Source organism: Gopherus flavomarginatus, chromosome 4 (genome assembly GCF_025201925.1).
Source record: "Gopherus flavomarginatus isolate rGopFla2 chromosome 4, rGopFla2.mat.asm, whole genome shotgun sequence".
NCBI lineage: Eukaryota > Metazoa > Chordata > Testudines > Testudinidae > Gopherus > Gopherus flavomarginatus.
In genome coordinates, this window is record NC_066620.1 from 40,182,797 (window position 1) to 40,206,714 (window position 23,918).

The window sequence follows — 23,918 nt, forward strand, 5'->3', positions numbered from 1 at the left end:
AAATATAATACTTAGCTCTTCTTTCAGATAACAGAGTAGTAGTGCCTGGCTGGAGCAATGGTAGCTGTGCTGGAAATGAAACATTTTGTAAGGTTTCCATTACTTGAAGAAGCAAAACTAAGTGTCCTTTTTTTTTTTTACTTTGGCTAGAGTGATCAACTTTTGGTATATCCAGTAACAGTGGTTTTGTATTGTCACTCTTGATGTAGTCTTAAATAGTAGATTATTTAGCCAGAGACAAATTCATTACATGAGCAACCATCTTTTGTAGTAGTATTCCATATATTAAGGTTTGTAATTGAAGAAAGCATGCAAATGTTTGCCTTTCAAACACTAATTTAAAAGGAAATTACTTTTGTAAAATTAATGCTGGCCCAGTGTTCATTAATGGTAGTTAATCTCGTCAGCGCTCAAAAGATAATAAGGCACAGACTGTAAAAAGTATAAATTTGTTAATGCAGTTTTATAGGGAAAAAACTTTGACTGTCTCACCAGTGCAGTCAGTGGAGGTGAAGCATTAATGTTGGCTGCTATCAAGGTCTATTGATTCTGCTTCTTATCCCCTATAATGTATAGATTTCTGTTACTGACAAGATGAAAACTGTGAAGCATCAGTTGAGGAATCTGAGCACATAAGGCAGCATAGATGAGAGCTATTTTCCCCTTTATCATGCCATTCCATTCCACTTCATTGTCAGCTTCTTTTGATTTTCTCAGACTTGTTTGTTGCTAAGGAAACCAGGTTGCTGATTGTCAGCAGCCGCTGAGCATACCGAGGTGTTTTATGCTAGTCTTTTTTTTGAGCAGAAAGTTTAATATGCCACTGGAAAAATGTTTTTTGCTTGGGGATTTTGTAAAATCAACTGTTTAGGTTCTCTTAAAAACTAAACAAACATTTCAGATTTTGGATTGTGTGTGTGTAATAATTTCTGCTCAGGTCAGCATTCCTGTTCTCACATCTTCTACCTAGCTATATCATATAGCCCTTCTAATGATGACACCCTAGCCCTCATTGAACAGCAGTGATGCATTCAGCTTTGCATGGGGTTAATTTCATTATAATGTCAACCATACACCATTTGAATAGGTTATTTAAAAAAACCCCAGCATATAAGAGAGCATGTATTGGAAAACTGAACTTGCTTCATATGAAGTCTAAATGCATCATTGCGGTTCAGTGATTGCAGGGGTGTTATGCTGGAGTGGGAGCTAGCATTCTGGAAAGATTTAAATGCAGGAGTGCTCAGCTAAGGACTCAGAAAACAAGGAGTTGTGGGGAATAAATTAGAATTTTAAATGAGTTTTAAGGGATACTTAATTTCACAATTTTCCTTGAATTTTTTTACCTCATATTGATAAAAGTAACACTTAAGATCACTACAGCTGAATGTTATTAAAGCAAAAGTATTTTCCTATGTCACATTCTGTTGATTTACTTAGTTCATTGGATGGCACTTGAGAGATAATTAGTTTCACTTTTTTCCTGTATATATATTTAGTTTCCTTTGGTTGTGGGTAATTTACTCAGGAACAGTGGAAAGAGGAAAAAAATTAAAAAATAAGAAAATATGATTGTAAAACCACCAGAATATGGCAAGCATACTTTAGGACCTGAAACAACTTTTAACTTGTATTAAATGTACTGAATTTCAAGCTGTTTCCCCTGAAGCTTGTGTTCTCTTTTGTAACGAATGCCACAATCCTAAATTTTTTAATCTTGTTATATTTTTTCACAAGAGTGCTAACTTCTATAACGCTTGGGCGTATCTCCCCTATATTGTCTTGTGTACAGGACTAGCATGTAAATTGTTAGCATTAATGAGATTTAACTAAGTTAAAATCTCACTGTCACTTATGGAAGAGTAGACCCCTTTGAAAAGATGGCAAATTCAAACAAATACCTTTTTCACAGAGGATATAATGAGACCACAGAACTCATTGCACTGGGATACCAATGAGTCTGAAAACTTATCAAGATTCAAAAGGGATTGGATGTTTATGGGTAACAAGAATATCCAGAGTTGTCAAATAACAGCCATAGGAAGAAAAAATTTGGATGAGGTCTTAAACATATAATGCTTTGTAGGGCTTAGGCCTTGTCTACACTACAGAATTTTGTCAACACAAGTTATGCTGATAATGAAAAAACGATATAATTACATAGTTTGTGCATGTTCACACTATGGTCCTTCTGTTGGCAGAGCACATTCACACTTGGTACTCTAGCATCGACAGTGAGAGCAGTGTACTGTGGGTAGCTATCCCACTGTGCTACACACTGTCTTCTACAGCTAGGAGTTGTGGGAAGACAGAGTGGATTGCAGTGCATCATGGGGGTGGGCTCAGTGTCCCATGATGCAGTTCTTTCCATCCCAGCATTCTGTGGGCTTCCAACTGCATTTCATGGCATTTTTCAACAGCCTCTGTTTACTGTGCATCCACCATCTCTGTCTGAAACGATGGATCCTGCGCTGCTCTCTACTGCTGTGGTCACTGTTATGCACACCTCGTGGATGGTCATGCAGTATATCATGAGCTCCCAATCTGAACAGGAATTAGAGTTGCCTGACCTGCTGTGTGCCATGAAAAGAAACCAACACCAGATTTCTTTTGGCATTTACTGAGCAGCTGAACGTGGTAGACTGTTACTTTTGGGCTAGGGAAACAAGCACTGAATGATGGGATTGCCTCATTATGTAGTCCTGGGATGATGAGCAATGGCTGTAGATCTTTCGGATGCAGAAAGCCACCTTTCTGGAACTGCATGCGGAGCTTGCCCCCAGCACTGTCGGTGTAATGACATAAAAATGAGAGCTGCGGTCTCAGTGGAGAAGCACGTGGCGATAGTGTTGTGGAAGCTGGCAACTCCAGGACTGCTACTGGTTGGTCGCAAATCAGTGTAGAGTCAGGAAATCGACCGTTGTGGGCTGTGGTAATGCAAGTGTGCAGGGCCATTAATCACATCCTGCTACGAAGGACTGAGAGTTTTGGCAATGTGCGTGAAATAGTGGATGGCTTTGTGGCAGTGGGATTTCTTAACTGTGGACGGCTGATAGATGGCATTCATATTCCAATTTTGGCCCCGGACCATCTTGCGACAGAGCACATCAATAGGAAGGGGTACTTCTAAGATATTGCAGGAGCTTGTGGAATGCAGTGTGGTTTGGGAAGGTGCGTGACAATGGATCTTCAGGAACACTGGCTTGTACAGAAAGCTCTAAGCAGAGACTTTGTTTCCAGACCAGAAGATTCCAGTGGGGGGGATGTTGAAATGCCCATAGTGATCCTTGGAGATCCAGCGTACCCCTTACTCCCATGGCTCATGAAGCCTTACACGGGAAATCTGGACAGCAGTAAGGAATACTTCAACAATAGGCTGAGCAAGTGCAGAATGACTGTGGAATGTGCCTTTGGCAAATTAAAAGCACACTGGTGCTGCCTTTTTGGCAGGTTAGACCTAAATGAGGAAACATTCTGTAGTCATAGCAGCCTGCTTTGTGAGGCTAAGGCTGAAAAGTTTTCCCAGGGTGGATCAAAGAGGTGGATCGCCTGGCTGCTGAATTTGAGCAACCAGAGACCAGGGCTGTTAGAGGGGCACAACAAGGGGCAATTTGAATCAGGGAGGCTTTGAGGCAACATTTTGATAATGAGCACCAGTAATATGTTTTTCTATACAGCACTCTGCCATGCTTTGTTAACTTGCCACCTTGCATGAAAATTGTGAAGATTCTTGACTGGGATTTGTAGTAAACAAATGGTCAAACTGCCACTGTGTATTACTGTCAGCAGCAACCATCATGTGTAGGGGACAGATAAAGACTGCTTATCTTTCAGAGATTTTATTTTTATTAAACCAATTAACAGTACACACAAAAGGCTTGATAGGAAGGGAGATAAGAGTGCAGAGCAGTGTAGTGTCTCATAGCTGTGTGTAAGTTCAGCTATCATTTTGGAAGCTGTCAAAAGGGGTGGAGTGAACTGAGTAATGAGATGTTCTGAAGAGTTGCAAGGAATATGTGGGGGAAGTTTTGGGACGGCAAGAAAAGCAGTTCTGTATTGGTGGTGGGGTTGGAGTTGACAGGGAGAGCATGCATGTATTCTGCCTGGAGCATGAGTAGGGACTTCAACATCTTTATTAGCTCCTCCATCACTTTTATCATCCATTCCTGGACCTTTACAGTGTGCTCCTCACTCTTCTTTTTGTCCTGCCTATCTATTTTAAATTTTTCCTTCAGGATCTCCCTCCCCCACCTTCTTTTTTTTTTCAGCCTCTGAGGATTGGAGAATTTCTCAGAACATGTCCTCCTTGCTCCACCTTGGTCATCTAGTGGGAGGTGCTTTGCTAGTTTGTAGAGGGTTCCTATGAAGGACACATCTGCAGAAGCACAAGCAACAATACAGAGCAGCATGATTTAGTTCATGCACAGCATTGAATCATTCTAGTCACATGCACCTCTTTTAACACACAAATCACTTTCTCACTCCCTTTGCAAGCACACCTCTCAGCAAATGTACTCAACATGGTGAGTTCAGCCTGGGTGGGTGTTGGGCATTCAAGATGGGGCAAAGAGTATTAAGTGTGTGTTTGGGGTTTTTTTTGTTTAAGGGGATCAGTGCAGGTGACTAGAGACAGTATTGTAAATTCTGCCCCTATTTTCCACAGGCGGGGGAGTCATTGAAGCTGATATCTGACTCCTGAGGGATATGCAAGGGTCCATCTCCTGCTTGCTTGTGGGTTCAGACCCAGTGCCTATATTGCTCACCTGTCTTCTGTTTTGGTCCCTGCATAAGTGATTGCCAAGTGGAGCAGGAAAGTTTCCTACAATGGGGGAAGGAACAAAGCAGTTCTGCCATGGAACCTTTAGCAGAGGATTGGCAAGTGCCTCCAGGACCGTTTCCTTGAAATCTCTCCAGAGGATTCCCATGAAATCTCTGTGTGCGTTAACACACTGTTCCGCTGCACTGCTTAGCTGCAGAGGGGAATGTGGAGCACACTCAAACATAGCTAGTCTGGTACATTTCTATCCCCTCACCCACTTGTACAGTATACGGCACAAAGGACAGCTCTACCTCATATAACCCAGCAGCATCAACTCAAAAAGATCACTTATCAGGGTTCTTCTCTCCTGCATCGTGCGCATTACAGAGTGCTGGGACTGGCTAGTCTCCTCTGGAGTAGAAAAGAATTCCTGGCTCACCATGTCACTGGATGACCCTGCTGTGTTTGGCATGTCATCCTCCAACTCGACTTCCTCATCCACAACTTTGTCCTCAGGATTGGGTCCACTGTTCACCGCCTCTAACGTTGCTGAAGTATCCCTGGGGCTCTTGGTGGTGGAGGTGGGGTTGCTGCCAAGGATGGCGTCCATCTTAAAGTTGTGGCAGGTCTTCAGCGTAGCACAAGAGTGATGGTTTGCCTCCCTTGTCTTTTGCTACACCTGCCTCAGTTCCTTTTTCTTTGCACGCTACTGCTGCATGTCCCATTCATAGCCCTTATCCAACAAGTCATGAGAAATCTGCCTGTGGGTATCAAAATTCCTACGGCTGGAGCAGAGATGGGACTGCTCAGCCTCCTTTCCCCATATAGTCTTCAGATCCAACAGCTCCGGTGTGCTCTTAAGTGGGAGAGCGTTTGCTGCATGGAGGCGCCATGGTTAGCTGGGAAGATGTGATGTTAGCTTGGCATGGAGAGCTCACAGGAAGTGGAATTTCAAAAATTCCCAGACCTTTGAAGACGGAACGGCAGATGCCTGTGTACCTGAGTGCAGGGCCGCGGAGTTCCAGCTGCTGACCAGAGTGGTCAGGATGGCATTGCGGGATACCTCCTGGAGGCCATTTACAGCAATATAACCATGCGTGGTATCGACACTGACACTTTGTCAATATGACTTTGCGAAAAGCTCTATGCCTCTCGTCGATGTGGTTTTGTTTTGTTGGCAGGAAGAGTATTGTGGTGTGTACTCCTCCACTGTTTTGTCAACGAAACCTGACTTTTGTTGATACAACTGTGTAGTGTAGACAAGGCCTTGGACCAGTCTCACTATTAAACACCAGTGTTGCAGACACAGCAGCGACAGAGGCAAGCAACAGTGGTTTGTTGCCTAGAGTGCTTAAGCGCCAATAAACACACCAGGGTGGAGAAGCAAACAACCAAATTTATTTGAGCTCAAATAAGGTGCCAGGGAGAAATAACAATCTCAGATCCTGCACACCTAAAACAAGCAGTTTCTTCCTTTTATATCCCAGTTGTTTACTACAAAACTTTCTTGCTGACTAGCTGATCTTTTACTCCCCTGTACTTTCCCATCCAGCTGCAGTATCCTTTTTCAGTCAATCTTTTGACTTCCCCCTCTCTGCTGCTGAGACATGTATACAGTATCTTAAAACGACCTTGAACGTGCTCTAGCCTAGCTTCAATGTGTTACAGCAGAGAACTGGCTATTACAATCAAAAGCTAACTGCTAATACTACATTTTTGCAGCTATTAGTACATTAGGTTACACTAGGTTACACAAAGTGTTTAACATGGAGGAACATTGGTTCATTAAGGCCTACAGCAGAAGGGCTTCATTGACACTTTTGGTCTATCACCTTTCCGAGTTACCTAGGGTTATGCCAGAGTGACACCAGCACCAGGATGGGACCTAATGTGGAGGACAGATTATCCAACATCTGTCTATAGCAGGATTCTTACTAACTAGTACTTGCCAGGGACAGGATACTGGGCTTAGATGACCCTTGCTTTTGGATTAAGTGTATGGCAATTCCTGTGTTTCTAATGGTGATTTACAAAGATGATTAATACTTACTAGATAAGAAAAAAGCATCACTTCCATTAGGTCCTGTTCTAGTTGAGCAGATAACATTTTTTTTAAAAGAGAGATTCTTCTAAATATTTATTATTGTTTTACAGTGTCTTCACCAAATATGCCCTCTGCGGATTTGTTTCATTTTAAAGGCTGTCTCATTTTTGGCTTTAAAAGGTAAGATTTCATAAAGTAAACTTCCCTCCCCTCTGTAACTGGTCGAATATCCCCTCCTGCACCTCACCCATATGTAATTTTTCCCTGTGGTGATTAAATCTGAAAACTAAAATTTAAAAGAAGTTGGTTTCCATGAACAGGTCAAAAAGTCCAGAGCACTCCTGCCCCGTCTCTGCACCTTCCTCCATTAAAGTGACTAGGTTGCTGTAACACCCCCTCACCTACCCCAGTCCCCAGCCTAGTAGCAATAACACTAGCTGTATGATGCTGAAAGAGTGTAAAATTGACCTGAGACCATGACCACGGCTATTTTATTTCTAGTCACTCTTTTGCATTTCTGCTGGTATTGAAATAGAAAATATAGGTGTGTAGGAGCAAAGGAAGGTTTACAGCCCTCTTTATCATTTACTTACTTTGGTGGGAGGAAATTGAGTTTTAAACTTGATGAAATTATGGCTTAATGTAATAAAAGAAAATTTCTTATTTCGTTTCAAATTATTCAGAAAGTGAGCTAAAAATGTTAGGTGTCATCCTGTGTGCGATATTTGTGTTTGTGATTATTGAAGACAGAACTGTTAGGCTGCTAGCCACAGTCATTTAGCTGGGAGGCAACATGATTCAGTGAATTGAGCACTGGAACGGGAGAAAGGAGGCTGGGGTTCTTTTCCCAGTTCTTCCTTTGATTTGCTGTGTGAATGCACAAGTCACTTATCCTCTGTGTGCCTTGTTCTCCCTGTCTGTAGTATGAGGATAATTATATTCGCTAAATTGTAAAGTACTCTTAATTCTATGAAGTAAAAGCAGTATATGAGTGCTAAGTATTTATATGGTGTGCTGTAGAAATAAAATGCCAATGTTTGGTGTTCCTTCTCTCTTTTTTCAAGCAACTGTTGTTTCAAGAAATGTGTTGTTGCTTTATTTTGTTCTGTCTTTGTACTCTGTGTTTGAAATAAGAAATTGTTTCAAAATCTTCAGACATCACACACACAAATTTCCCCCTTTTTAAACTTTATTTGACTCAAAGAGGAGGTTTGGTTCTTCGGGCTGGGTCAAGGACAAATTCACCCAGTGGTAGTTGGAACCATAGCTGGGTTTCTGGTTATGTACTATTTGAGATGGAGCATGGGGCAAATGCTTTGTAAAAGGAGGCTTGATGTCTCAAAATAGGAGCTGTGTTATACGTTCGTGGTTTTTTGTGGGGTGGGGGATGGGGTTGTGTCTGTCCTTTGAGACTGGTATCTCAAATTCAGGGGATCTATTGCTTTTGTGAAAGGCACTTAATCTCAAAATTGTGGGTGAACCTTTCCAAGTGTAAGGTCTGGCTTTTGTGAAGTAAAGAATTCACCTCTAGTGGCCACTTACTCCTTCCTGAGAACCTGCTGCTTTGAAGGCAGTGACCATCAGCCTCATCACAACATCTCTTCTTCAGATGCCCCTTCTGTTCTTTCCTTCTGGGCTTTTGGGTCCCAGGGTCAGATTGGCGGTTGGGGATGGTATGTTCTAGGCACCATCCGCTCTAAGCGCCAAAATGAGCCTTAAGCAGATTGTTCAGATCTTCATAATAATACCGTCAGCCACGAAACAGTTATTGGTGTTGACATTTAAATTATCTTTGGAGAACTCGGTTCACTACCCATTGAGGTGTGGGGCAGTTCACAATGGAGAGTATTGTTTCAGGGTATCTCCAAATTGGGACAGACATCGCTATGCTATTTACACTCAATTCATGTATTAAGGTTTTGTTCGCAACTGTCATGGCTAGAATTTTTTTTATGAAATTTGAGAATCCATCAAACTCTTATGAAGAAGTTCCAGATCAGCAACCTGATCAGTGTGCCGATTTCAAGTCCTGCACCCCACAGAAGACTTTGGAGCTAAATGTCCAATTTGAATCTTTACATGAGTAGATTTTAGAACTAGAATCTTCATACAACACTCTCCCCACCCCCCAGCCCTGATACATAATAGATTTTATGTAAAAGAACCCCCAGATGATTAGCCTGGACATTATTTTGAGAGTATGTGTGTGTATGTATGTGTACACACACACATATACAGAGATCCAAAATAATGTCCAGGCTAATCCATGTATATACATACACCTCTACCCTGATATAACGTGACCCGATATAACACGAGTTCGGATATAACATGGTAAAGCAGCACCCCTGGGGGAAGAGGGCGGTGCTGCGCATTCCGGCAGATCAAAGCAAGTTTGATATAACACAGTTTCACCTATAACGCGGTAAGATTTTTTGGCTCCCGAGGACAGTGTTATATCAGGGTAGAGGTAGGGTGTGTGTGTGTGTGTGTAGTTGTTTTTTGTTGCTCTTTTTTGGGAAGAGTCAAGTGATCTGAGAATATCAGTTGGTTGACATCACTAAGAAGTGACATGGTAGATCAGTTATTAGTCTGGAAAGCTCAGTAAAGCTCAGAGAAAGCATTTTGTTTTCTTTTTAAACTTGTGTGTGACTCATTTTTAATTTAACCTTTTTGTACCACTGTCAGTCTAAGTGAAATACAAGTTGAATGTGCTTAAAAAAACAAACAAACCACCATGAATTTTTCTGAATGATTTATAATAGTTTCCATGTTCCTATTTAGGCTGAGAGCTTGATATCTTTTTATGGCGGGGGGGGGGGGGGTGGTTAAGAGTACAAAATACAGTTTACACCTTGGCTCTTTGGGCTTTTCAAAATTACTGCTGTTGTGATGTCTGATAGTTTTGATGCGGTGTTGGTGATGGGTGTTTTGAGCTCTACTTTCTATATAGTGTTTTTATGTTGTATAAAACGTAGGAACTTAGGGTTTGCTATACCAGTTTGAATAACTGATTTGCAGTCTGGCAGCCTGCTCCCATTTTTGGCCTATGTCCAATACTTGATGCTGCAAAGGAAAAAATGACCCCCCCAACCCCTCAGTGCAATTATACCATACTATTTGTGGGAAGGGAGAAAACTCTTTTTCGCAACCTGCATATAATCAGATTTACAACTGGAGCATGAGATTCAATTACTTCCTTTTTTGCGTGTATAATTGCAAATGTTGTTCACAAAAATTATTCACTCCTTTTTAAATTCTAGTTTTAGTGTTTGACGCTCTGGACTTTGCTGTAGTTAATTCCACATGCAACTGCATGAAATGTGACCTATTCTGTATTTGCCTGAAATTGATGTGAATGAAATACTGAATAGATTGAAGTACAAAATATCAGTACAGTTATCACCTGATAGAATAATAAATTTGTAAATCTCACTCTAGTTTTAATGGTAACTAAGTATAGTGAGTCAGTTTTAAACAACATGGCAAACAAATGAATATGCTTGTCAGAAACAGAAATATTGATGTGAAATGTATATCTGTTATGTGAAAACATAGTATCTTATGTAAATTTTAAAAAAAAATCTGATAAATAACCCAGAGTAAGATGAATATATACTGTACACAGACGCTGGGTGCTTGTTAGCGGTAATACTCTTTGCTTTTTAAAAAATTATCTTACTGCTGTTAATTTTTTATCCTCTGCTGCCCTCTTCAGGTCCAACGATATAGATCTTTGGAGCAAGGTAAGTGAAGATGGTAAAACTGAAATTATAAATAGAACTATTTGGAATGCTTTCAGAAACAAAATCTCTAACCACTATATGTGTAAAATGCATTACTGTGAATTTGAGCTGCTGGTTACAGGCAGCCCTGACAGTAACTTCTGATCATGACATTTGTCATTAAGAAATTACGACACTTAATCTGGTCATGCATAGTAGTAGTATTAGGTTTGTATGGTAGGCATATTGAAGAAAAAACTGATGTTAGTGCCAATTTATTTAGTTTTATACATGATACTACTATGAAGTCTCAGTATAACAAGTACAACAACTTTTTTATTGCTTATATACAGTCACTAAACCTAGTACACGATTTTATGTAGATTCAGGAGCCAATTTGTATGACTCTGTTCCCTTCAAATGTTTGCTAGGACTTAAAAACAAAGTTTAAGGTGAAAAAAATTGCACCGTGTTACTACTATGTTATAGTAATATGGAGGATCTGATGTAAATTAACAAAAGCAAGGAAATTCCAGATGAAGGCAGTCATCCAGCTCAAGTCACAAACAGAAATCACTGTGATCATCTTGTCCTCCCAAGTGTGGTCCACGCTGCATACCACCCCACAATGTAACACATTTGGTAATACATGCAGAGTACTGGATAGTGAAGTTGCTGTTAGATCAGGACTGAGATGCATTAATTGAGCTGTGAGTAAGAAGCTTTCACTATGTTGAGTTCAACACCTTGCCTTCAGGAGTTTACTTAGTTTTGTTTTTAAAGTTACTGTCCTGTACTTGTTTCACTGTGCCACGCTGAAGTATTGCATGGATCATAGCATGTTTTCATGGTGATCTTGTGTACTTCAATCTGCTTGTGAGGAAAACTGAGGACAAAGTAGAAAACTTAGAACGTCATTTATTTGGGTTTAAGTCAGCTAATATAAACAAGAACTGTGAAGCAAAAGTAGATTGTTCTTGTGCTTCATTGCCTCTTTCTAATGTGGAGGGAAAGTCTTAAACTTTTTTTAGATGGAAATTTTTGGTGTGTTTTTGTTTTTGTTTTTGTTTTATTATTTTTATTTTTATTTTGCTTGCTTTTTTACATTTGAACTATCAGGAATGTCACACAGGAAATTCCCTCGCATTTTTGGAGGAGCCTGGCAAGATCTTTGGATATAACAAATAGTGATGTCACAAGCATGAGGCTGTAACCTGAGCTGCTGCAGCTCTTTCCCACAACTGAGAAAGAGAGGATGAAGTTTCCTTTGTGACAGTAGCTGAGCTGAAGTTGTTTGCTAGATCTACAAGTAGATACATTTTTTTTCTTAAGGCATCCAATTTTAGAAAAAAGCTATCTTGCAATTCAGAAGTCAAGTATTGCAATTGAAAAATATTATAATGAACAAAGGTTGCACCTCCAAAGAATCTCAATTTACAAGACTTTTTACTTTTTTTAAAAAGTGAACATTGTAACAGTCACTCTTTTTTTGTTATTTCCTCTCATCCATTCCTCTCATGCCATTCTGGGATTTGATTTCTGGAGCAGTGGGCTGTGTGTTTTTGTGACTTCTCTGATACATTTTCAAGTACGAGTAAGAAAGGGGGACAAGGGAAGCTGTAGTTTAACTGTCCACATTGTGTTTTCTTGGTGGAACTGAATGTGATGTAGGCATCCCAGAGCAGGACAGGTGTCTGGCTTTGTTCCTTTCTATTAGTAAGTGAAGATGCGTGGTTCCCCCCCCCCCCCCGCCCCCCCCCCCCCCCCCGTTCCATTACTTAAAATAGAGCTTTATTCCCTCAGTATATAGGTAACAATGTAAATACCTTTCTCAGCCATTTGGTTTAGCTTTGATACTAGCATCATGGTAGAAAAAGCCCAAATGTAGAACAATGACTGACTTGACAGAGAATAAAATTAGAACTTTATGTAATGGCTGTATCTTTGTATTAAGAAAAAACAAAGATGTTTTTAAAGTTTTTTTTTGTATTTAGGGTAAGCATTTATCATATCAGTTTAGAGAGGGGAGAATACCTTTTCTAAAATAAAATATTAGCTACTCTTTCAGTTTTATAAGACTGATTGGACCAATGTCAAATTGGTTAGCCTTTATACACTTATATTTAAGACTAAAGAACTAAATGTTGGTGCTTTCTATGTATGTGCAAAGTGTCATTAAAAGTGAATTTACTCATTTTCAAGCAAAGTTGCAACAGATGTGGAACATCTAAATTGTAGAAATTTTAAAATTACCATTGTGGGACATATAACTTTTTCTGCACAGCTTCACTTGTTTCAAACTGTAAGAAAATAAAAGCTCTATGGGCCGTTTTTCAGCAAATTAGAACGTAATTTTAACAACTCCAGAAGTGACATTGGTTAATGAGTGCTGTAAGCAATGTCTTATTTATGATCACTTACTTGGTAGAATGTTACGTAAACAGAATAGAATAGAGTCTAATTGCTGTACCTCAGAAAACATTTCAGTTTACAATATATTTTTTTTAAGAAAAACGTATTATTTACAAAAAAAACCCTTCCTTGTATTTTATCTTTTCCTAGTGAATTACTGTGATGTGGTATAGAATAATACCTTAGTGGAGAGGTACTTTATTATTTGGAGAATTCAATTTTAGATACTATTTGTCCTTGCTTGCTGCTGTTGACTGCAATGTGCGATTACTCTGTCTTACCAGATAACTGAACTGTTGTACAAGGATGGACGTTATTGCCAGACGCCTCCAGGACCAACTGGTAGAGTTTCAATTTCTATGATTGTAACTTATCCACAAATCCGTTCTTCTGTGTAATGATGGGCTTGAGGGATTACAACAGTAAACACTGATTGCTTCTTTTTGAAAGTGAAATTTGAAAACGTTGTCTAAAATCTTTATCCTGATCATCACAGCATATTTTATGAGATCTAATGTGATCTTTCATTACTTTTTCTTATTTAAAATATATTTCATATTTAGAAAAATGAGCAGTTTTTAAAGCAAGATAGAGATTTCAAATAAATCAGTTTGTCAATATTATTCATATAGTGAAAATGTTTAAGTAGAATCTTTTCCAACTAATGTTCATTTTGATAACCTTTTCTAATTTTATAGAAGAAAATGGTACATATCAATCCAAATACATTATTTTGGAACAAATTGACTCTGTTTTCATTTAATCTGGATAAATACATTGTCTATTTTTTGTTTTAATTCCTATTTTTCTGAGTATAAGTTTTGTACAGGAAACAGAACCTTTTGGAAAGTCCTTAGCTCCTTCTTCAGGCTTGAGTACAAGGCCATATAAATTTTTATGCTTGAATGCATAAGAAAATTAGTGCTGTTAGCTAAACCATCTTTGTTAATCTTGATTTTCATTGGCTAATAGGCAGCTCTTCACAGGATTATTGGATCTACTTGTTAAAATCATTTAATATTCTTTACTCTGTATTTATGTTCCACTAGCTGGCTATGAAAAGCATTTTAATATAAAAAATGTGTAAAAGATACAGAATAAAATATGCAAAGCTTTAGGAAGCTATTTTTTCTTTTGAGCAATGACAAAATATTTGTGGCAACTATTTGGGGTGGTGGGTAGGAAAGGGGGGGAAGGCCTTGGGCAGTACCACTTCTGTCACACAGTGGTGGAAAGAATAGATTGAAGTAAGATTCTGTACTGAAAAGCTGTCACTGGGTCTGAAAATAATTAATATTCCTTTCACTCACCAGTTAGATATGTGCTCCCAGACCACATAATCTCTATGCCTCAGTGATCATTGTTGCCATTTCAGAGCCTCTCATCAGGGTGACATCTCACACCAAAATGATTTCTTATAAATTAATCTTGATAACATGACAGTCTCAGTAATTTTAGTGGAATGCTTTCTCTTGTTTTTTTCCACAGAAGCTGTTGGCTATTTTCTTTATAACTTGATTGACAGCATGAGTGACTCAGAGGTACAGGCCAAGGAGGAGCATTTGAGACAATACTTCCATCAGCTGAAGAAGATGGTACCATTTCATTTTTTGCTACATAATGCCTGTCCTGCCTGACATGTATCTATTAGATTTGAAATTGCTGCTTTTAAGTACAACCAGACCACTTCTCGATGCCATGCAAGAGCTGGAGACTTAAATTATGTCTGAGATAATTTGTGTTAGACAAATTTCAGTTTGGTTGTGTTTCAAAACTCATGTAATTTTCCCCCCACCTCTTGATACAGAATGTAGTAATCCCTACAAATATCTACAGAGGCATTCGTAAACTGCTGGACGCCTGTCATGTTCCTGAATTAATTAAGGTCTGTGGTTATATAGTAACTATTTTATTTCATTAAAATATAAAATATATATGGTGTGTGTTCCAGGAATATAATCTTGCCAAAATAGATGTATTTGTTTAACTGAGTAAACACTTCATCCTTTCCCTAAATCTTCTTTGCTCTTGAAACCCAGTTTTATTTTAGGATATTTATGAAGAGCTACGTTTAATGAAAGTATTTTAAAGAATCAGTCTTTCCTTTTAGTAAATCTAATAACACTAGAAAAAAAGCTTTTGTACTTGCCACAACATTTTTAGCATTTTAAGCTCATTTTATTCATATAGTTTGTTCTTTTTATTTACTGCTATTTTTATGTCTTATTAAATTTTAGGATCTAATTTTAGTGACTGATAGAGAAAAGTTGTCAGTAGCAGACATTCCAAAAGTAAGTCAATTCACTAATAGTTGGATTTCTCTGTGGCATAGTAATCAATTTTTGGGGGGTGGGGGGGGCATTGGGTAATAATGTATGAAGATATTAACTAGTTCTCAATGATATAGTTGTGTAGGGGAGGAGTTTGGGGGCCATGCAGAAGGAAGTACAGTCTAGTAATTAATACACAAGATTGGGAGTCAGAATATGTAGGTTCTTCCTCAGACTTCCTGGTTGAGCTTGGCAATTCATTTAGGTTCCATGCCTCAGTTTCCCCATTTGTAAAATTCAGGTCATGGTGGTGGGAGGCTTAATCAGCTTATGCACTCTGAACTCCTTGAATGACAGGAGTATAAATCCAGTATGGTGGTCATTGTGTGGCATCAAGTCTTTTTTTAATCTTCAATGTGCCTAGGTATAGAGGTAAAGAAACAAACCTCTTCTCTCTATTTCTACCACTAAAAAAATGAGCCTGAGAGAAGCACGTTTCCTCACTGTAAAAATGTTAGACTTCAGAGCTCCCATGGCTTCAGTTTTTATTATGTCATTGTCTCAAGTTTTTAACTGGCACCAGCTCCTTAATTAGCTACAGCATTCTTAATTGTTACAAATTTTTCTTTTGAATTAGGAGTAAACAGGTTTCATCTTCCTTTGGCAAAGTGATCTATTAATTTATTTTTTTTTTAACTTTTTTGTTTTCTTTTTATCACCTGTTTTTAGAACACTGAACTTGAAGTGTCTGCTTTGGAGGAGGAACTGGAAAAGCTAAAAGCTGAAAAGCAACCTATTGGAAATGTCCTAAAACAGCTTATAGTTGCTCTCTGTGCAGAAGAGGTAACTTGAGCAAGGCAGAGATAATTGCAAAGACTGAGCTATATTTAAAAGGAATGTAGATGACTATATTATGGATAGATGTAGTTAAGCAAGGACAAGCGCAATGCTTGAGGTTTCAAGGTTTGATGCTTATAAATCAAACATAAGTGCAAAAAAGCAATTAAAGAAAAAGGTTAACTAATTTCAGTTACACCTTGAATGACATGTTTTGGGGTTGCTGAAGTTTGTTTACGATAATCTGCAAAGTGAATGATAGTAACAGCTGTGATAGGTTTATCATACATGCCAAATGTCCTTTCAAGCCATGGCTCCGGTCTCTTATATCTAGATTGTCAAGCAACTGATACATGCAGTAGTCATTTGCAAGTCAAATATTACTAGGTTGTTAATGCAGGGATTGAAATTCCATTTTCCTGCTGGAGGAAAGCTCTTTCTGAGATAAAGAGGCTCTTGCCTTCATTCGGCTAGCGTCCAGCTGTAGCTCATATTCAGTTTAGTGTGTCTGCTATTTGTGGGATATCATCAGACTTTTGTCCAATTTCTTGTTCAGTATGATTTTGTCATATACCCATGGTTTTACAAAGAGCCATAACTGTGTTGAATATTATAGCACAGTATTCAGTATTGCTGTGAATCCAGCTTTTGGAGAGATTCTGTTTCTCAAATAACTGTCTGTTACAATGCTGTACCTGAGACTATAAGAATAGTCTGATAAGTCGTAAGCTTTAATATGGCACCCGTTAAATTGCATAAACAACAACGCAAACTATATTATTTTAAAAGATTATGGCAAATGCTGAAGCAGCCTGTTCATTGATTAGATTATGAACTGGTTTCTTGTCTTAAAGTTTTTTCAATTTTGTGTTTAGGATATTGGTGCCTGATAAAATTAAAGCATGGCATTGTACATAAATATTAGTCCATGTTCCATAGTAAATCATGTTTGTAGTGCTGTGTGTGTCAACAATCAGTCTGTCATAAAACATTGTAGAAACTGCTATTAAAACAGGTAGACTAATGCCTAAAATACACCTTTCACTTAATTTAAACTGAAACATTTTGGGAACAGGTGAATTTATTTTTTAAAATAACTTTTGTTGTTAAAATTAAATACTAGCTTTGTTTCATGAACATGTTTTTTTGGTATTAAAACACTAAAGCTTTTCATACAGCTACATACTGAACCCTAGCATTCATAATGTCATATTGACTTTTTCCGTGGTTCACATCTTTGCTCTGTTCCTCTTTTTTAGAATATGCAAAAAGCTCTTGAAGTGAAAGCCAAATACGAACCGGACATGGTTGTTGGTGGCTATGCAGCCTTGATAAATTTGTGCTGTCGACATGATAATGTGGAAGATGCAATGAACCTGAAAGAAGAAGTGTAAGTACACCGGCACTGAAACATGTCACAGAGATTTATGCTGATACACAGACCTTGTTGAATTAAGTAGGTTGAATATTAACCCCTTCATACATTTTTAATTAGTTTTCCCCCATGTGTATAATTCTTAAGAAAGATCAAGAATTTTTAAAACAAGCAATCCTTCTCAGATTATCACACTTCTGAAAGTGTGTGTGTGTGTGTGTGTGTGTGATGTATTATCTTAAATAAGCAAATGATTATGTTTTTGTCAACAGCCTTTAGCCTTTAAATTCAGGTTTGTTTTTGAAAAGTGGTAATATAACTACATTTATATTGCATCAGAATAGCAATACTTGTAAGTGACGTTATATTTTAAGACCTGTCAGCAAACATTTCCTTTTTAAACCTCCACTTTCAGAGATTATATCTTGGTTGTGAAAATTAGCTCCCAGCTAAAATGTGTTACGCGTGGTTTGTCTGGGAGCAAATTGTCTTACAGAGCATTCTCCTTTCTTGTCCCTTTCCCGCCTCACCCCCCAAAAAATTAAAATTCAGTTTTAATGTCGTAGTGAATCATGATAGTTATATATAGCTTTTGCATGCTTTTGATTCTCCCCCTTCCCTTGCTAAAATTTACTTGGATTTTACAGTGGAATTCAAGTCAGGTATCCATAATGTGGAGGGAGCTCTGTCAGTGTTGAGAGACACACAAAATGGCTCACTTGTTAGCACTGGGAAACTTGCTATTGTGTATATGCAGTAACTTTTTCCATACTGGTTTTTTTATGTAAATATCTCAGTAAGTAAGAGTCTGAGTTTTATAGTAGTGCTTCAATGGTAGGTCAAGGTTCATTGATCTGCTGTGAGCTTATTATGGAGCTGCCAACAAGTGCCTTAAAAAGCACCTTCCTCCCTTCCTCCTTCAATGCTCTTGGGAAAGTGACTAAATTAAAGAAACAATACTATGAATAGTAGAAATTGAAGGGGCTACAAAAGGTGGATGACTTTTTATGTTGAGTGCTATTTGTACTGTAATACTCAAAGACGGGGTGTTTGCAGGAAGAAGTTTCTGTCTTAAATATGGGAGCGGTGTGCCTTGTTCTTCCCTACTGTCAAATTGATAAAGACATCCCTTTTTATAATTCTCTGAAAAGTTTATTTGCTGCCTATTATCCTTTTTTAAAGAGAAAAAATGTACTTCAATGGCAAACTTTGACTGTCAGATTCTCTCTGAAATATTTTAATCTAACTACTGTGTAACTAATTCCATATCTTTGTTGCTTTGTCTTTAAGAATAACCCTTCATTCTATATACTTTAAAAACTGAACTTCTATTAATGCAGTTTTTAATATATTCTAATTTTTAGCTTCCGTAAAGATTCATCTGTTGCTCTTGACACAAACAAGTACTTAGCTTTGGTGAAAGTCTTAGGAAAGCATGGCAGACTAGAAGGTAAGCCATTTGCTTTTAGTATAAGTTACTGCTGTATAATAAAGGTATCTTGCCAGTGGACTAAAAATGTGAGTTGATATTAATGGTATATCATGTCCTGCAAAGTGCTCGAACATTTTGCATACAAATTTGCATGTGAATTCAACCAGAGATGCTTGGACAGTACAGGCCATTAGTTTTAATGGATTGGCAAGCTTGTCATTTACATTTGCACAGCTCAGTGCTTTTTGCATTTCTGCAGCTAGTTTTTATTAGCATTGCTGTTTGGATTGAGTTTGAAGATCATGACTTATGGCACAAATTGCGTATGTGCCTAGACTAATGGCTTTGTTTTTGCTTAAGAAGGTCTGAAGGCTGAACATGGAACCTATAAACATAACCTTCTTGTAAGGGTCCAAACACTGCAGTAAAAATCCAGTAACTTGTTTTATGAAGTACTTTAATATTTTTTAATGTTGGTATTCATTTATATTTTATTTACATTACAGTTTAAAGTCTGTGTGATAGATTGATTTGTAATTTTGGCTTTTAATGAGTATATTGCATTCGATACCCCAACTGGATTCCTAGGTCTTTGCTGTAAATTATATGGACTTCATGCCTAATAACGTAAGAAGTTCTTAGGCTGATTGTTGTAACCTACAGGCTATTGCCAATTGTTTTAAAGAAGGGCTACAAAATTTAGCCAACCTAACTCAATCGTTCAGTTTTTAATCTTACATTATGGCTATTTTTTTTGTTAATGTAAAATTGCACCTTTTTTTCCTCATCAGATGTTTTCATTGAAATTTCACTTGACCACTTATTAGAATTATATTCAAAACCCTGCCCCCTTCCAAGTGACAATAAATTATATTCTGGTCTCCTCTACAGTGAAGAAGTATGGCTACATTTTCCGAGTAGCATTATTTTCTGTGGTACATTTGTGATCTGCAAAGTTCTTTTAAAACATTAGGCTGCTTTTATGTAAAGTGGTCAAAACATTTTGCCTGTGCAATAATTAAGAACATTATAAAAATGCACTTATTCCATATCCCAAAATGTTTGTTTCTGCCTTCCTAATGAAGCTTAATGAACCTAATGTTTTAACATGCAGTCTGTTAGAAAGCTTTCATTGGCTCTCCTTGGCTAATTAGTATCGACACAGCAAACAGGCCCTATCGGTATCAGACCATTAGTCTGGCTGTATATTCAGTGTAAACACATCTTTATTATCTGGCCTCGTGACAAGCCATCTGCTAAAGAAACAATGGTGTGATTTAGCAGATGTTAGCATTGAACGATAAAAGCATCCATTTAGTGGGATCTTGCAGCTATAGGGCAGACTGTACAGGGTTATGTAGTGCAAAGTGGGCACACAGTTCCTATCTATAATTTGTAGTCAAAGTTGCAGTGAATGATAAAGCCATGCTATTGTGGATTTATAATTGTAGTCTCGTTTAGAAATACAAGTAGTAATTAACTTGAAATCAGCATTATACACCAAAATTTACATTCCTGCTGGGTTTGAAATGCTGTTTTAATAGCAGTTTGTTTTCCCTACATGAAATTACCTAAGGGTCTTTTGTGTTGTTTCATTGTAGATGCTATTAACATTCTAAAGGAGATGAAAGAGAAGAATATTCCTATCAAAGATACAACAGTCACATCCTTTTTCCACATCCTTAATGCTGCAGCCATGCGAGGTGAAGTTGAAACAGTGAATCGATTACATGAGTCCATTCTGACACTGGGCTTAGCAAAGCCTTCTACTAACCTCTGTGCCCCTCTGATTACTGTTCACCTTGAAAAGTAAGTTTTCTGAGGCTTGATATTAAGGGTAGGGTATGAGCTAATATTTGTTGATGTTACATGATTTATTTATTATATACATACACACAAACACAAGTGAAGATGTAGTATATTAAAGTAAAACTTTTTTGAGACTGTTTTAGATGGAACACTTTGAAAAACAGACCAATAGCTTTTTTTTGTTAATTATATTTCATTTCATGGTGCCTACATGAGAGCTATGACTATGTCACATAGACAAATTTAACACAATCAAAATTTGCTCACAGATTGGTTGTTTCAGATTTTAAGCCTTGCAATTGTGTTTGAATAAGGGATATTTGGTCATAGTATGCTACATACATCCCTAAGTTATTGAGACAAAAAGCATGTGTTCCCCACCCAAAAGATGTGCATATATTTCATTTTCACTGCCTATATCAATAACACTTATGTGGATTGAAATTAGGTTTCCTTGTCCACTAAGTAATTAGGCGAAAAGTTAAGAAATCTGATAGTACTCCCAAAGTATCACCATATAGTCTGGGTGCTCGAGTCCAAATATTTCCCATTACTTTTCCATTTGTACCAGTAGTATAATTCAACAGGAGAATGAACTCCATGCATTTGTTCTGGCAGGAACTAATTTTCATGCACGATGTGGCATATGTCCTTACATAGTCTTCTTAATATGAGACACAGTTACTTGAGGAAAATTCCACATTTGAACTGTGTATAATTGGTCTTTATCACAGGAGTGTCAAGAATTAGGTCCCCCCCATCCCTCCAGCACACAGTCTCAAGTGTTCAGGCCTTTTCTTCTATCCATTGGTGCTGGAACTAGAGGTGCTGGAGGTGCGGCAGCACTCCCTGTCTTGAAGTGGTTTCCATCAAATGCAGGGTTTATGGTTTGGTTCAACGGCTCTCAGCACTCCCACTATACAAAGGACCCAGGACCCCTGCTTCTATCCATTTTGGATTCTGTCTCAATTAGTCAACAGTCTCTTCCGATTTGGTCACTGATTTAATATAAATATGTTCTTTTGGTTTTTTTAAATAAACCTTATGTAAAATATTACTGATGTATTCAGAATGCTATCTATTGAACAGTCAGTCAGCTTTCAAGAATATGTGCTTGCTAACACTGGAACATCCAGTTGTTGCAATATTAACTACCAGTGTTTGCTCTTATATGTGGGAAAAATCTTTCTCTATGACCTCATACGTATGTGCATGGTTTTGTAATATTTAATTTTATTATTTTGTATATTTTAAAAATTTGTCAAAATGGCCCAGTTATCTTTGTAGACCGTATGAAAGTTCTCTTCACAAAAATAAATATTCCAATACATTTGCCAGCAGTCATGTGCTACACCCTTCTCAATCAGCAGCACAGGCTTTCTTTGGTGCAAATCACAGGATGAGACAGTTAATTATGATATTAGCTGCAATATAATATATATATATATATATATATATATATATATATATATATAATACCAGTAAATACTTACGATTACATTTTTATACTGTATAAGAAGAACAATTTTCTGCATACTTTTTATATAATGACTTTCACAGCCTGTGGCATCCACAGACTTGTACACATTATTACAATATCCTACATGTGTAGTGAAGATTGTATATAGTTGTTTCAAACAGTGTATGATCATGTAATTAAAGACCTTCATGTATATACAAAAAGGGGCAGAGTAAAGGTTGTATGTGTAGCTTTAACTTTGTCATTTCCCAACTTTTTGTGATTTTGAGTGCTTGCACAGTGACACTAATGAAAGATTAACTTAGTCTTTTAATAGAATTAGGTTATTTTTTAAAAGTGAGAGACACACATTCCATAATGTGGAAATATTTGGCTAGAAAGCAGTGGAACGCACTATTCCAAATAAGTTAAAAGGTCTGCAAGAATTAGCTCCTTCCCTGCTCCTCTCAGGAAGACTATAAGACAGAGTTTTTTCCCTTATTACGATAGGAAAAGCCTTGTTACTCCATCCTGACTTTTCTTCTTAAAAAGGAAGACACAGTTTCTACTCAGACTTCCCAAAAAGTTCACATTCAGGAAGTGATCAAGCCTGAGAAATTTGTTCCCAGAAGGTTGAAAAGTTTTGGAAAGTTATGATTGAACTGAGCATAGTGTTAGAATGGGTATAATTATACATATCCGCTATAACATTTGCTCATCACTGTGGTTCCCAAGTGATTTGCTACTTGCCATGCTATATAGCTTCATGGCAGCACAGATGCAGGTGGTGAACTGCTGGAGTTAAGTTGCTGGTACAGTTTTGTCACTTCAGAAGTTTGGCAAGCCAGTGGGCTGAGCTCCAGGATTTTCTAATGTTCCATGGAACTGGCTCTGCTGGTGCCATTTTTTAAAAATAATTATTAATTCCTGACATTGGTAGGATGGAAAGGAAAACCCTGTGACTGTTATGGAAGATTTAAACAACCGTAGTTTTAAAATGCTTACTCTTGCCTTATCAGTCTTTTTGGATTTACAACTAAGTTTTTACATCTTCCAAATCAGTTTCAGAGACTTGTTCCTCCTACAGACAGCATGCAAGATAGGAAAGATCTTCAGACCCTTCACATTCTGAACACTTTTTAAGGTGACAGTTCCCAATAAAATATTTTCTTAACAAAATCTGATGAATTAAAAAAGAGGTGTTCATTAAAGGGACAAATGTGAAGCAGTTGGGGACTCCTGTGATTGGTACAGCAGGGAGCCAACCCCCCATTCTTATAGCCCACTTTCCCCCTCCTACGAGGGGGATTTGGATGGTAAGTTCCCAGCAATGGATTTGTTGGAGGGACCTGGAGTGAAAAAGAGAGAGAGCTGATAAAAGCCCCCTAGGTAATTACAGAATAAATATGAGGTTACCTGCACTGTACATTAACTGCCGGGTAGTCCCAAACAGCTAATAATAAAGTTGCAGCCTGATTAAACCCATGTCAAATATCTCCTGTCCTTCTTTTAGCATAGCCAGATAACCCATTTTCTCTACCTCTCCACCCCCTGTGCTTTTATGGGTAGACAGGGAGGAAATTTTACTAACTAGTTCAAAAATAGATGATCATAGAAATAAATTTAACGTGAATAATAAAGACAGTTTTTTGTTTTTCCCAAGATAAAGCAATTATCTCAATTAAAGTAAAAATCCTTTAAAGTGATCTTAAAAGGTATTAGCTTTATTCTTGGTGTGAGCAGTGTATTAGCTCAAGAAATGTAAATTCAGGAAAAATTGCAAAAAACTACATATC

General features: G+C 37.7%; 1 protein-coding gene across 1 annotated transcript in view; it reads left to right on the forward strand.

The window, feature by feature from the left end:
* The window catches only part of LRPPRC (leucine rich pentatricopeptide repeat containing), a 164,211-nt gene that overhangs the window by 40,497 nt on the left and 99,796 nt on the right, over window positions 1–23,918 (forward strand). Inside the window, exons 14-23 of the mRNA XM_050951750.1 lie at window positions 6,914–6,983; window positions 10,522–10,549; window positions 13,225–13,282; window positions 14,429–14,535; window positions 14,748–14,825; window positions 15,178–15,231; window positions 15,940–16,053; window positions 17,307–17,437; window positions 18,787–18,872; window positions 20,456–20,663. Of these exons, the coding sequence (XP_050807707.1) occupies window positions 6,914–6,983; window positions 10,522–10,549; window positions 13,225–13,282; window positions 14,429–14,535; window positions 14,748–14,825; window positions 15,178–15,231; window positions 15,940–16,053; window positions 17,307–17,437; window positions 18,787–18,872; window positions 20,456–20,663 (934 nt within the window). The remainder of the gene's footprint in view (window positions 1–6,913; window positions 6,984–10,521; window positions 10,550–13,224; window positions 13,283–14,428; window positions 14,536–14,747; window positions 14,826–15,177; window positions 15,232–15,939; window positions 16,054–17,306; window positions 17,438–18,786; window positions 18,873–20,455; window positions 20,664–23,918) is intronic.